Here is a 14,545-nt window from a genome sequence, read left to right as displayed (position 1 = left end):
TAGTAACTCATCATCTCGTAACTCATCATCTCGTAACTCATCATGTAGTGACTCATCATGTAGTAACTCCTCCTGTAATAACTCATCATGTAGTAACTCATCATCTAGTAACTCCTCATCTAGTAACTCCTCATTTAGTAACTTCTCATCTCGTAACTCATCATGTCGTAACTCCTCATCTAGTAACTCATCATCTAGTAACTCCTCCTGTAGTAACTCCTCCTGTAATAACTCCTCCTGGAGTAACTCCTCCTGTAGTAACTCATCCTATAGTAACTCCTCATGTAGTAACTCCTCATGTAGTAACTCATCCTATAGTAACTCCTCATGTAGTAACTCCTCATGTAGTAACTCCTCATGTAGTAACTCCTCCTGTAGTAACTCCTCCTGTAATAACTCCTCCTGGAGTAACTCCTCCTGTAGTAACTCATCCTATAGTAACTCCTCATGTAGTAACTCCTCATGTAGTAACTCATCCTATAGTAACTCCTCATGTAGTAACTCCTCATGTAGTAACTCATCATTTAGTAATTCCTCCTGTAATACCTCCTCCTGTAGTAACTCCTCCTGTAGTAACTCCTCATGTAGTAACTCATCCTATAGTAACTCCTCATGTAGTAACTCCTCATGTAGTAACTCATCATTTAGTAATTCCTCCTGTAATACCTCCTCCTGTAGTAACTCCTCCTGTAGTAACTCCTCCTGTAGTAACTCCTCATGTAGTAACTCCTCATGTAGTAACTCCTCATGTAGTAACTCCTCCTGTAGTAACTCCTCCTGTAGTAAATCCTCCTGTAGTAACTCCTCCTGTAGTAACTGCTCCTGTAGTAACTCCTCCTGTAGTAACTCCTCCTGTAGTAACTCCTCCTGTAGTAACTCCTCCTGTAGTAACTCCTCCTGTAATAACTCCTCATGTAGTAACTCCACCCGTAGTAACTCATCATGTAGTAACTCATCATGTAGTAACTCATCATCTAGTAACTCCTCATCTAGTAACTCATCCTGTAGTAACTCCTCCTGTAGTAACTCCTCCTGTAATAACTCATCATGTAGTAACTCATCATCTAGTAACTTCTCATCTAGTAACTCCTCATGTAGTAACTCCTCATGTAGTAACTCATCATTTAGTAATTCCTCCTGTAATACCTCCTCCTGTAGTAACTCCTCATGTAGTAACTCCTCCTGTAGTAACTCATCCTGTAGTAACTCCTCATGTAGTTACTCCGCCTGTAGTAACTCCTCATGTAGTAACTCCTCATGTAGTAACTCCTCCTGTAGTAACTCCTCCTGTAGTAACTCCTCCTGTAGTAACTGCTCCTGTAGTAACTCCTCCTGTAGTAACTCCTCCTGTAGTAACTCCTCCTGTAGTAACTCATCCTGTAGTAACTCATCCTGTAGTAACTCCTCCTGTAGTACCTCCTCCTGTAGTACCTCCTCCTGTAGTACCTCCTCCTGTAATAGTAACTCATCCTGTAGTAACTCATCCTGTAGTAACTCATCCTGTAGTAACTGCTCCTGTAGTAACTCCTCCTGTCCTAACTCATCCTGTAGTAACTCATCCTGTAGTAACTCATCATCTCGTAACTCATCATCTCGTAATTCATCATGTAGTAACTCATGATGTAGTAACTCCTCCTGTAATAACTCATCATGTAGTAACTCCTCATCTAGTAACTCCTCATCTCGTAACTCCTCATCTAGTAACTCCTCATCTAGTAACTCATCATCTAGTAACTCATCATCTAGTAACTCCTCCTGTAGTAACTCCTCCTGTAATAACTCTTCCTGGAGTAACTCCTCCTGTAGTAACTCATCATGTAGTAACTCCTCATGTAGTAACTCATCCTGTAGTAACTCCTCATGTAGTAACTCCTCATGTAGTAACTCATCATTTAGTAATTCCTCCTGTAGTACCTCCTCCTGTAGTAACTCCTCATGTAGTAACTCCTCCTGTAGTAACTCATCCTGTAGTAACTCCTCATGTTGTAACTCCTCATGTAGTAACTCCTCATGTAGTAACTCCTCATGTTGTAACTCCTCCCGTAGTAACTCCTCCTGTAGTAACTCCTCCCGTAGTAACTGCTCCTGTAGTAACTCCTCCTGTAGTAACTCCTCCTGTAGTAACTCCTGCTGTAGTAACTCCTCCTGTAGTAACTCCTCCTGTATTAACTCCTCATGTAGTAACTCCACCCGTTGTAACTCATCATGTAGTAACTCATCATGTAGTAACTCATCATCTAGTAACTGCTCATGTAGTAACTCCTCATGTAGTAACTCCTCCTGTAGTAACTCCTCCTGTAGTAACTCATCCTGTAGTAACTCCTCATCTTGTAACTCATCATCTAGTAACCCCTCATCTAGTAACTCATCATCTAGTAACTCCTCCTGTCGTAAATCCTCCTGTAGTAACTCCTCCTGTAATAACTCATCCTGTAGTAACTCATCCTGTAGTAACTCATTATGTAGTAACTCCTCCTGTAGTAACTCCTCATGTAGTAACTCCTCCTGAAGAACTCCTGCTGTAGTAACTCCTCCTGTAGTAACTCATTCTGTAGTAACTCCTACTGTAGTAACTCCTACTGTAATAACTCATCCCGTAGTAACTCGTCCTGTAGTAACTCCTCCTGTAGTAACTCCTCCTGTAGTAACTCCTGCTATAGTAACTCATCCTGTAGTAACTCCTCCTGTAGTAACTCCTCCTGTAGTAACTCCTCCTGTAGTAACTGCTCCTGTAGTAACTCCTCCTGTAGTAACTCCTGCTGTCCTAACTCATCCTGTAGTAACTCATCCTGTAGTAACTCATCATCTCGTAACTCATCATCTCGTAACTCATCATGTAGTAACTCATGATGTAGTAACTCCTCCTGTAGTAACTCATGATGTAGTAACTCCTCATGTAGTAACTCATGATGTAGTAACTCCTCATGTAGTAACTCATCCTGTAGTAACTCCTCCTGTAGTAACTCATGATGTAGTAACTCCTCATGTAGTAACTCATGATGTAGTAACTCCTCATGTAGTAACTCATGATGTAGTAACTCATGATGTAGTAACTCATGATGTAGTAACTCATGATGTAGTAACTCATGATGTAGTAACTCATGATGTAGTAACTCCTCATGTAGTAACTCATGATGTAGTAACTCATGATGTAGTAACTCATGATGTAGTAACTCATCCTGTAGTAACTCCTCATGTAGTAACTCATGATGTAGTAACTCATGATGTAGTAACTCATGATGTAGTAACTCATGATGTAGTAACTCATGTTGTAGTAACTCCTCATGTAGTAACTCATGATGTAGTAACTCATGTTGTAGTAACTCCTCATGTAGTAACTCATGATGTAGTACCTCCTCATGTAGTAACTCATGATGTAGTAACTCATAATGTAGTAACTCATAATGTAGTAACTCATAATGTAGTAACTCGTCATGTAGTAACTCACGATGTAGTAACTCACAATGTAGTAACTCATGATGTAGTAACTCCTCATGTAGTAACTCATCCTGTAGTAACTCCTCATGTAGTAACTCATGATGTAGTAACTCACGATGTAGTAACTCATGATGTAGCAACTCATGATGTAGTAACTCATGATGTAGTAACTCGTGATGTAGTAACTCATGATGTAGTAACTCGTGATGTAGTAACTCATGATGTAGTAACTCATGATGTAGTAACTCATGATGTATTAACTCATCCTGTATTAACTCATCCTGTAGTAACTCATGATGTAGTAACTCCTCCTCATGATGTAGTAACTCATGATGTAGTAACTCATGATGTAGTAACTCCTCATGTAGTAACTCTGTAGTAACTCCTCATGTAGTAACTCATGATGTAGTAACTCATGATGTAGTAACTCATGATGTAGTAACTCATGATGTAGTAACTCATGATGTAGTAACTCCTCATGTAGTAACTCATGATGTAGTAACTCATGATGTAGTACCTCATGATGTAGTAACTCATGATGTAGTAACTCCTCATGTAGTAACTCATGATAGTAACTCATGATGTAGTAACTCCTCATGTAGTAACTCATGATGTAGTACCTCCTCATGTAGTAACTCATGATGTAGTAACTCATAATGTAGTCAGATGTAGTAACTCAACTCCTCCTGATGTAGTAACTCACTCATGATGTAGTAACTCATGATGTAGTAACTCATGATGTAGTAACTCATCCTGTAGTAACTCATGATGTAGTAACTCATGATGTAGTAACTCATGATGATGTAGTAACTCATGATGTAGTAACTCATGATGTAGTAACTCATGATGTAGTAACTCATGATGTATTAACTCATCCTGTATTAACTCATCCTGTAGTAACTCCTCATGTAGTAACTCATGATGTAGTAACTCCTGATGTAGTAACTCATGATGTAGTAACTCATCCTGTAGTAACTCCTCATGTAGTAACTCATGATGTAGTAACTCATGATGTAGTAACTCATGATGTAGTAACTCCTCTCATGTAGTAACTCCTCATGTAGTAACTCATGATGTAGTAACTCATAATGTAGTAACTCATGATGTAGTAACTCATGATGTAGTAACCTGTAGTAACTCATGATGTAGTAACTCATAATGTAGTAACTCATAATGTAGTAACTCCTCCTCATGTAGTAACTCATGATGTAGTAACTCATGATGTAGTAACTCCTCCTGTAGTAACTCCTCATGTAGTAACTCATGATGTAGTAACTCATGATGTAGTAACTCATGATGTAGTAACTCATGATGTAGTAACTCATGATGTAGTAACTGATGTATTAACTCATGTAGTAACTCATGTGTAGTAACTCTGTATCATGATGTAGTAACTCATGATGTAGTAACTCATGATGTAGTAACTCATCCTGTAGTAACTCATCCTGTAGTAACTCCAATTGTAGTAACTCCTATGTAGTAACTCATGATGTAGTAACTCATGATGTAGTAACTCATGATGTAGTAACTCCTCATGTAAACTCCTCAGTACTGTAGTAACTCCTCATGTAGTAACTCATGATGTAGTAACTCATGATGTAGTAACTCATGATGTAGTAACTCCTCATGTAGTAACTCCAATTGTAGTAACTCCTCATGTAGTAACTCATGATGTAGTAACTCATGATGTAGTAACTCATGATGTAGTAACTCATGATGTAGTAACTCCTCATGTATCATGATGTAGTAACCATGTAGTAACTCATGATGTAGTAACTCATGATGTAGTAACTCGTCATGTAGTAACTCATGATGTAGTAACTCACGATGTAGTAACTCATGATGTAGTAACTCCTCATGTAGTAACTCATCCTGTAGTAACTCATGATGTAGTAACTCATGATGTAGTAACTCATGATGTAGTAACTCATGATGTAGTAACTCATCCTGTAGTAACTCCTCATGTAGTAACTCATGATGTAGTAACTCAATGTAGTAACTCATGATGTAGTAACTCATGATGTAGTAACTCATCCTGTAGTAACTCATGTAGTAACTCATCCTGTAGTAACTCCTCATGTAGTAACTCATGATGTAGTAACTCATGATGTAGTAACTCATGATGTAGTAACTCATGATGTAGTAACTCATCCTGTAGTAACTCCTCATGTAGTAACTCATGATGTAGTAACTCATGATGTAGTAACTCATGATGTAGTAACTCATGATGTAGTAACTCTCATGTCAGTAACTCATGATGTAGTAACTCCTCATGATGTAGTAACTCATGATGTAGTAACTCCTCATGTAGTAACTCATGATGTAGTAACTCATGATGTAGTAACTCATGATGTAGTAACTCATGATGTAGTAACTCCTCATGTAGTAACTCATGATGTAGTAACTCATCATGTAGTAACTCATGATGTAGTAACTCATGATGTAGTAACTCATGATGTAGTAACTCATGATGTAGTAACTCATGATGTAGTAACTCCTCATGTAGTAACTCATGATGTAGTAACTCATAATGTAGTAACTCATCATGTAGTAACTCATGATGTAGTAACTCATGATGTAGTAACTCATGATGTAGTAACTCCTCATGTAGTAACTCATCCTGTAGTAACTCATGATGTAGTAACTCATGATGTAGTAACTCATGATGTAGTAACTCATGATGTATAACTCATGATGTAGTAACTCATGATGTAGTAACTCATCCTGTAGTAACTCCTCATGTAGTAACTCATGATGTAGTAACTCATGATGTAGTAACTCATGATGTAGTAACTCATGATGTAGTAACTCATCCTGTAGTAACTCCTCATGTAGTAACTCATGATGTAGTAACTCCTCATGTAGTAACTCATCCTGTAGTAACTCCTCATGTAGTAACTCATGATGTAGTAACTCATGATGTAGTAACTCATGATAACTCCTCATGTAGTAACTCATGATGTAGTAACTCCTCATGTAGTAACTCCTCATGTAGTAACTCCTCATGTAGTAACTCATGATGTAGTAACTCCTCATGAGTAACTCCTCATGTAGTAACTCCTCCTGTAGTAACTCATGATGTAGTAACTCCTCATGTAGTAGTATCTCCTCATGTAGTAACTCCTCATGTAGTAACTCATGATGTAGTAACTCCTCATGTAGTAACTCATGATGTAGTAACTCATGATGTAGTAACTCATCATGTAGTAACTCATGATGTAGTAACTCATGATGTAGTAACTCATGATGTAGTAACTCATGATGTAGTAACTCATGATGTAGTAACTCCTCATGTAGTAACTCATGATGTAGTAACTCATGATGTAGTAACTCATGATGTAGTAACTCATGATGTAGTAACTCCTGTAGTAACTCATGTAACTCATGATGTAGTAACTCATGATAGTAACTCATGATGTAGTAACTCATGATGTAGTAACTCCTCATGTAGTAACTCATGATGTAGTACCTCCTCATGTAGTAACTCATGATGTAGTAACTCATAATGTAGTAACTCGTCATGTAGTAACTCATGATGTAGTAACTCACGATGTAGTAACTCATGATGTAGTAACTCCTCATGTAGTAACTCATCCTGTAGTAACTCATGATGTAGTAACTCATGATGTAGTAACTCATGATGTAGTAACTCATGATGTAGTAACTCATCCTGTAGTAACTCCTCATGTAGTAACTCATGATGTAGTAACTCATGATGTAGTAACTCATGATGTAGTAACTCATGATGTAGTAACTCGTGATGTAGTAACTCATCCTGTAGTAACTCATCCTGTAGTAACTCATCCTGTAGTAACTCCTCATGTAGTAACTCATGATGTAGTAACTCATGATGTAGTAACTCATGATGTAGTAACTCATGATGTAGTAACTCATCCTGTAGTAACTCCTCATGTAGTAACTCATGATGTAGTAACTCATGATGTAGTAACTCATGATGTAGTAACTCATGATGTAGTAACTCCTCATGTAGTGACTCATGATGTAGTAACTCATGATGTAGTAACTCATGATGTAGTAACTCATGATGTAGTAACTCATGATGTAGTAACTCCTCATGTAGTAACTCATGATGTAGTAACTCATGATGTAGTAACTCATGATGTAGTAACTCATGATGTAGTAACTCCTCATGTAGTAACTCATGATGTAGTACCTCCTCATGTAGTAACTCATGATGTAGTAACTCCTCATGTAGTAACTCATCCTGTAGTAACTCATGATGTAGTAACTCATGATGTAGTAACTCATGATGTAGTAACTCATGATGTAGTAACTCATGATGTAGTAACTCATGATGTAGTAACTCATGATGTAGTAACTCGTGATGTAGTAACTCATGATGTAGTAACTCATGATGTAGTAACTCATGATGTATTAACTCATCCTGTAGTAACTCATCCTGTAGTAACTCCTCATGTAGTAACTCATGATGTAGTAACTCATGATGTAGTAACTCATGATGTAGTAACTCATGATGTAGTAACTCATCCTGTAGTAACTCCTCATGTAGTAACTCATGATGTAGTAACTCATGATGTAGTAACTCATGATGTAGTAACTCCTCATGTAGTAACTCCTCATGTAGTAACTCATGATGTAGTAACTCATGATCTAGTAACTCATGATGTAGTAACTCATGATGTAGTAACTCCTCATGTAGTAACTCATGATGTAGTAACTCATGATGTAGTAACTCATGATGTAGTAACTCATGATGTAGTAACTCCTCATGTAGTAACTCATGATGTAGTACCTCCTCATGTAGTAACTCATGATGTAGTAACTCATAATGTAGTAACTCGTCATGTAGTAACTCATGATGTAGTAACTCATGATGTAGTAACTCATGATGTAGTAACTCCTCATGTAGTAACTCATGATGTAGTACCTCCTCATGTAGTAACTCATGATGTAGTAACTCATAATGTAGTAACTCGTCATGTAGTAACTCATGATGTAGTAACTCACGATGTAGTAACTCATGATGTAGTAACTCCTCATGTAGTAACTCATCCTGTAGTAACTCATGATGTAGTAACTCATGATGTAGTAACTCATGATGTAGTAACTCATGATGTAGTAACTCATGATGTAGTAACTCATCCTGTAGTAACTCCTCATGTAGTAACTCATGATGTAGTAACTCATGATGTAGTAACTCATGATGTAGTAACTCATGATGTAGTAACTCATGATGTAGTAACTCATCCTGTAGTAACTCATCCTGTAGTAACTCATCCTGTAGTAACTCCTCATGTAGTAACTCATGATGTAGTAACTCCTCATGTAGTAACTCATCCTGTAGTAACTCCTCATGTAGTAACTCATGATGTAGTAACTCATGATGTAGTAACTCATGATGTAGTAACTCATGATGTAGTAACTCATGATGTAGTAACTCCTCATGTAGTAACGCATCCTGTAGTAACTCATGATGTAGTAACTCCTCATGTAGTAACTCCTCATGTAGTAACTCCTCATGTAGTAACTCATGATGTAGTAACTCCTCATGTAGTAACTCCTCATGTAGTAACTCCTCCTGTAGTAACTCATGATGTAGTAACTCCTCATGTCGTAACTCATGATGTAGTATCTCCTCATGTAGTAACTCCTCATGTAGTAACTCATGATGTAGTAACTCCTCATGTAGTAACTCATGATGTAGTAACTCCTCATGTAGTAACTCATCATGTAGTAACTCCTCATGTAGTAACTCATGATGTAGTAACTCCTCATGTAGTAACTCCTCATGTAGTAACTCATCATGTAGTAACTCCTCATGTAGTAACTCCTCATGTAGTAACTCCTCCTGCAGTAACTCCTCATGTCGTAACTCATCATCTAGTAACTCATCCTGTAGTAACTCATCCTGTAGTAACTCCTCCTGGAGTAACTCCTCATGTCGTAACTCATCATCTAGTAACTCATCCTGTACACTTGACAACACTACAGACAGCAAAGAAGTTTTGGAATCATCAAGAAAGGCTCTCAAGTTTCTCAAATCTCAAATGTCTGACAGAACCTCTCGCTCTAAAGATCTACTATCTTATCCCTGATGCAACCTGTCCTTAACATAGGTCGGTGTGAAGGCTCACCTTGCTGGTATTTGAGGATGTAGCCGGTGAGGTGCCCGTTGCAGTCGTTGGGAGGACCCCATTCCAGAGTCAAATTGTTCAGGTTAGAGTTGGTGATCCTCAGGAAAGATGGCGGCCCAGGAACTGCATGATAGACACACAAGGGATATTAACACAAACTAATCTTCATCTGTATTTTTTTGTAATGTAAGTTGAGTTGAGCACAAAAGCTTCCTTGAATCAGTACACTAACTATGGATGCCGGCCCACCAACACTGAGCGTTGACTTGAATGAGAATGTCTGTTCTCGTTTCTATATTTTATGACGTAGAATTAATGAATGTTGGCTCCTCCTACCTCCTTCGGGGGTCTCAAACTGCAGGTTGGAGCTGGCGGGGCCCTCCCCCTTGCCATTGTAAACCCTGACGTTGAACAGGTAGAGGCTGTAGGGCTGCAGGCCTGGGAGCATGCCATGACTCTTGTTCCCACTGAAGGACAGAAGCTGCTGCTCCACACGGTGGGGGTTGTGTTTGTGGAGGCTCCTCTCACGCCAGTAATACACCTGGTAGAGACACAGATACAGAGGAGTAAGATGGGTGTGTGTGTGTTGGGGGAGGGGGAGTTGTGGAGGCTCCGCTAACGACAGTAGCTCACCTGAGATATACAAATATAGAGCTATGAAATTGGTGTGTGTGTGTGTGTGTGTGTGTGTCATGGTAGGTGGGTAAGCGGCATGTGTCTGTCTGTGTGTCTGTTTCTATGCGTCTACTGTTTTGTATCACAGTATTACATGATCCTCTCATCTTTGAAGACAGAGTTGTGTACAGTACCTTGTATCCCTTGAGGTGTCCCCGTACTGTCTTCAGTGGGACAGGCTCCCAGTGCACCTCAGCCAGGGTGCTGTTCAACACTAGGACCTGGACACTGTCTGGAGCCTGCACCGGCACTGTGGGAAACCCGGTCAGAGGGAACGCAATTACAACAGAAACCAGTCACACTAAGGGACAGAACAACACCACTTGAGACAATTACAACTTCTGCTGTAGTTCAACTCAAAATCCATTGTTATTTGCCACATACACATGGTTAGCAGATGTTATTGCAAGTGCAGTGAAATGCTTGTAAGGACAAGAAGCGAGGCAGCCCTCTCTGTCGCCGCCATTTTGTTCCCTAACTTCCAAGAGCAGATCAAATGAAGAAGAGATAGAACATGTAACAACTCTGTATCTGTCACGTCATGCAACACATCAGTCAGTTTTCAGGACACACATTCATACCTGACACCTTAGAAGCACTGCAATGGAGATTCTCCATTAGGGGCGGCAGATAGCCTAGTGGTTAAGAGTGTTGAGACAGTAACCGAAAGGTCGCTGGTTTGAATGGCTGAGCTGACTAGGTGAACAATCTGCCGATGTGCCATTGAGCAAGGCACCAAACCCTAACTGCTCTGGATAAGATTGCCTGATAAATAAATAATCATGTTTAAAAACAATAAGCATGCTTTACAGTCCAGAAACCGGCCCATCATGAATCCTTAAAGAAACAAAATGGCGGTGCGTGACTCACAGTCCTCTCCGGAGTGTCCAATGACCACAGCTGGATCAGGGCCAATCCCGTTGTTGTTAATGGCTTGAACCTTAACCTCGTATGGTGTGAAGGTGGGAGTCCCAGAGACCATGAACTTGGAGACGTTGGCCACGGTCACTGACGTCCAGTTCTTGTCCAAATCCTTCTGTCTCCACATCACCTTGTACTGCAGGCCTGGACCATTAGCCTGGAGGACTGACAGTGGCTATGAGAGACAGATAATCACACTGTTATTACTGTGACTAACAGTACTGCATTAATGAACAGCTGACAGAAACCATTCACAGTACTGCATTAATGAACAGCTGACAGGCACCAATCACATTACTACATTAATGAACAGCTGACACCAACTTCCTTACAAATAAAATGCTCCAGCTGTAGCTTACCTTCCACAATATCATAAGATTGTCATGTTCAGTTCCAAAACCTTTAACTCCGCTGGGGTTCTCATCTGGAGCTGAAGCAGGTGAAGAAATGTCAAATCAACAGTATGCACAAATCAACAGAATGCACAAATCAACAGAATGCCAAATCAACAGTATGCACAAATCAACAGAATGCCAAATCAACAGTATGCCAAATCAACAGAATGAAACAAATCAACAGAATGCCAAATCAATAGTATGTGCAAATCAACAGAATGCACAAATCATCAGAATGCACAACTCAACAGAATGTCCAAATCATCAGAATGAACAAATCAACAGAATGTCCAAATCATCAGAATGCACAAATCAACAGAATGCACAAATCAACAGAAGGTCCAAATCAAATATGTCCAAATCAACAGAATGCACAAATCATCAGAATGCACAAATCAACAGTATGTCCAAATCATCAGAATGCACAAATCAACAGAATGTACAAATCATCAGAATGCACAAATGAACAGAATGTCCAAATCATCAGAATGCACAAATCAACAGTATGCACAAATCAACAGAATGCACAAATCAACAGCATGCACAAATCAACAGTATGCACAAATCAACAGTATGCACAAATCAAATCAAAATCAGAATGCACAAATCAACAGAATGCACAAATCAACAGTCACAAATCAACAGTATGCACAAATCAACAGAATGCACAAATCAACAGAATGCACAAATCAACAGTATGCACAAATCAACAGTATGTCCAAATCAACAGTATGTCCAAATCAACAGTATGCACAAATCAACAGAATATCCAAATCAACAGAATGCACAAATCAACAGAATATCCAAATCAACAGTATGCACAAATCAACACTATGTCCAAATCAACAGAATGCACAAATCAACAGTATGCCAAATCAACAGTATGCTCAAATCAAAATGCACAAATCAACAGAATGCACAAATCAACAGTATGCAACAACAGTATGCACAAATCAACAGAATGCACAAATCAACAGAATGCAAATCAACAGTATGCACAAATCAACAGAATGCACAAATCAACAGAATGCCAAATCAACAGTATGCTCAAATCAACAGAATGCACAAATCAACAGTTTGCACAAATCAACAGTATGCCCAAATCAACAGAATGCACAAATCAACAGAATGCACAAATCAACAGTATGCAAAATCAACAGAATGCACAAATCAACAGTATGCACAAATCAACAGAATGCACAAATCAACAGTATGCACAAATCAACAGTATGTCCAAATCAACAGAATGCACAAATCAACAGAATGCCAAATCAACAGTATGCTCAAATCAACAGAATGCACAAATCAACAGTTTGCACAAATCAACAGTATGCCCTAATAAACAGACTGCACAAATCAACAGAATGCACAAATCAACAGTATGCACAAATCAACAGAATGCACAAATCAACAGCATGCACAAATCAACAGTATGCACAAATCAACAGTATGCACAAATCAACAGTATGCACAAATCAACAGAATGCACAAATCAACAGTATGCACAAATCAACAGCATGCACAAATCAACAGTATGCACAAATCAACAGAATGCACAAATCATCAGAATGCACAAATCAACAGAATGCACAAATCAACAGAATGCCCAAATCAACAGAATGCACAAATCAACAGTATGCCCTAATAAACAGACTGCACAAATCAACAGTATGCACAAATCAACAGAATGCACAAATCAACAGTATGCACAAATCAACAGAATGCACAAATCAACAAAATGCACAAATCAACAGCATGCACAAATCAACAGTATGCACAAATCAACAGTATGCACAAATCAACAGAATGCACAAATCAACCGTATGCACAAATCAACAGCATGCACAAATCAACAGTATGCACAAATCAACAGAATGCACAAATCATCAGAATGCACAAATCAACAGAATGCACAAATCAACAGAATGCCCAAATCAACAGTATGCCCAAATCAACAGTATGTCCAAATCATCAGAATGCACAAATCAACAGAATGCACAAATCAACAGAATGTCCAAATCAACCGAATGCACAAATCAACAGTATGTCCAAATCAACAGAATGCCAAATCAACAGTATTCACAAATCAACAGAATGCACAAATCAATAGTATGCTCAAATCAAAAGAATGCACAAATCAACAGTATGCACAAATCAACAGTATGTCCAAATCATCAGAATGCACAAATCAACAGAATGTCCAAATCAACAGTATGCACAAATCAACAGTATGCACAAATCAACAGAATGCACAAATCAACAGTATGCTCAAATCAACAGAATGCACAAATCAACAGTATGCACAAATCAACAGTATGCACAAATCAACAGACTGCACAAATCAACAGTATGCTCAAATCAACAGAATGCACAAATCAACAGTATGCACAAATCAACAGCATGCACAAATCAACAGTATGCACAAATCAACAGCATGCACAAATCAACAGTATGCTCAAATCAACAGAATGCACAAATCAACAGTATGCCCAAATCAACAGTATGCCCAAATCAACAGAATGCACAAATCATCAGAATGCACAAATAAACAGAATGCACAAATCAACAGAATGTCCAAATCAACAGTATGCACAAATCAACAGTATGTCCAAATCAACAGAATGAACAAATCAACAGAATGTCCAAATCATCAGAATGCACAAATCAACAGAATGCACAAATCAACAGAAGGTCCAAATCAACAGTATGCACAAATCAACAGTATGTCCAAATCAACAGAATGCACAAATCATCAGAATGCACAAATCAACAGTATGTCCAAATCATCAGAATGCACAAATCAACAGAATGCACAAATCATCAGAATGCACAAATGAACAGAATGTCCAAATCATCAGAATGCACAAATCAACAGAATGTCCAAATCATCAGAATGTCCAAATCAACAGTATGCACAAATCAACAGTATGTCCAAATCAACAGAATGCACAAATCAACAGTATGTCCAAATCAACAGAATGCCAAATCAACAGTATTCAC

The 14,545-nt window shown here is 38.6% G+C and overlaps 1 protein-coding gene across 17 annotated transcripts in view; it reads right to left on the bottom strand.

The window, feature by feature from the left end:
* LOC124033012 (neuronal cell adhesion molecule-like) overlaps positions 1 to 14,545 on the bottom strand; it is a 202,614-nt gene that overhangs the window by 17,528 nt on the left and 170,541 nt on the right. For all 17 annotated transcript variants that reach the window (XM_046344941.1, XM_046344974.1, XM_046345012.1 and 14 more), the window contains 5 exons: positions 11,510 to 11,580; positions 11,100 to 11,325; positions 10,364 to 10,479; positions 9,891 to 10,095; positions 9,555 to 9,677 (listed from right to left, as the gene is read on the bottom strand). In XM_046344941.1, coding sequence (XP_046200897.1) covers positions 9,555 to 9,677; positions 9,891 to 10,095; positions 10,364 to 10,479; positions 11,100 to 11,325; positions 11,510 to 11,580 — 741 coding nt within the window. The remainder of the gene's footprint in view (positions 1 to 9,554; positions 9,678 to 9,890; positions 10,096 to 10,363; positions 10,480 to 11,099; positions 11,326 to 11,509; positions 11,581 to 14,545) is intronic.

The sequence above is a fragment of the Oncorhynchus gorbuscha genome, linkage group LG01 (assembly GCF_021184085.1).
Source record: "Oncorhynchus gorbuscha isolate QuinsamMale2020 ecotype Even-year linkage group LG01, OgorEven_v1.0, whole genome shotgun sequence".
Lineage (NCBI taxonomy): Eukaryota > Metazoa > Chordata > Actinopteri > Salmoniformes > Salmonidae > Oncorhynchus > Oncorhynchus gorbuscha.
Note: the sequence above shows the minus strand (reverse complement) of the source record. Positions and strands in the feature narration are given on the sequence as shown.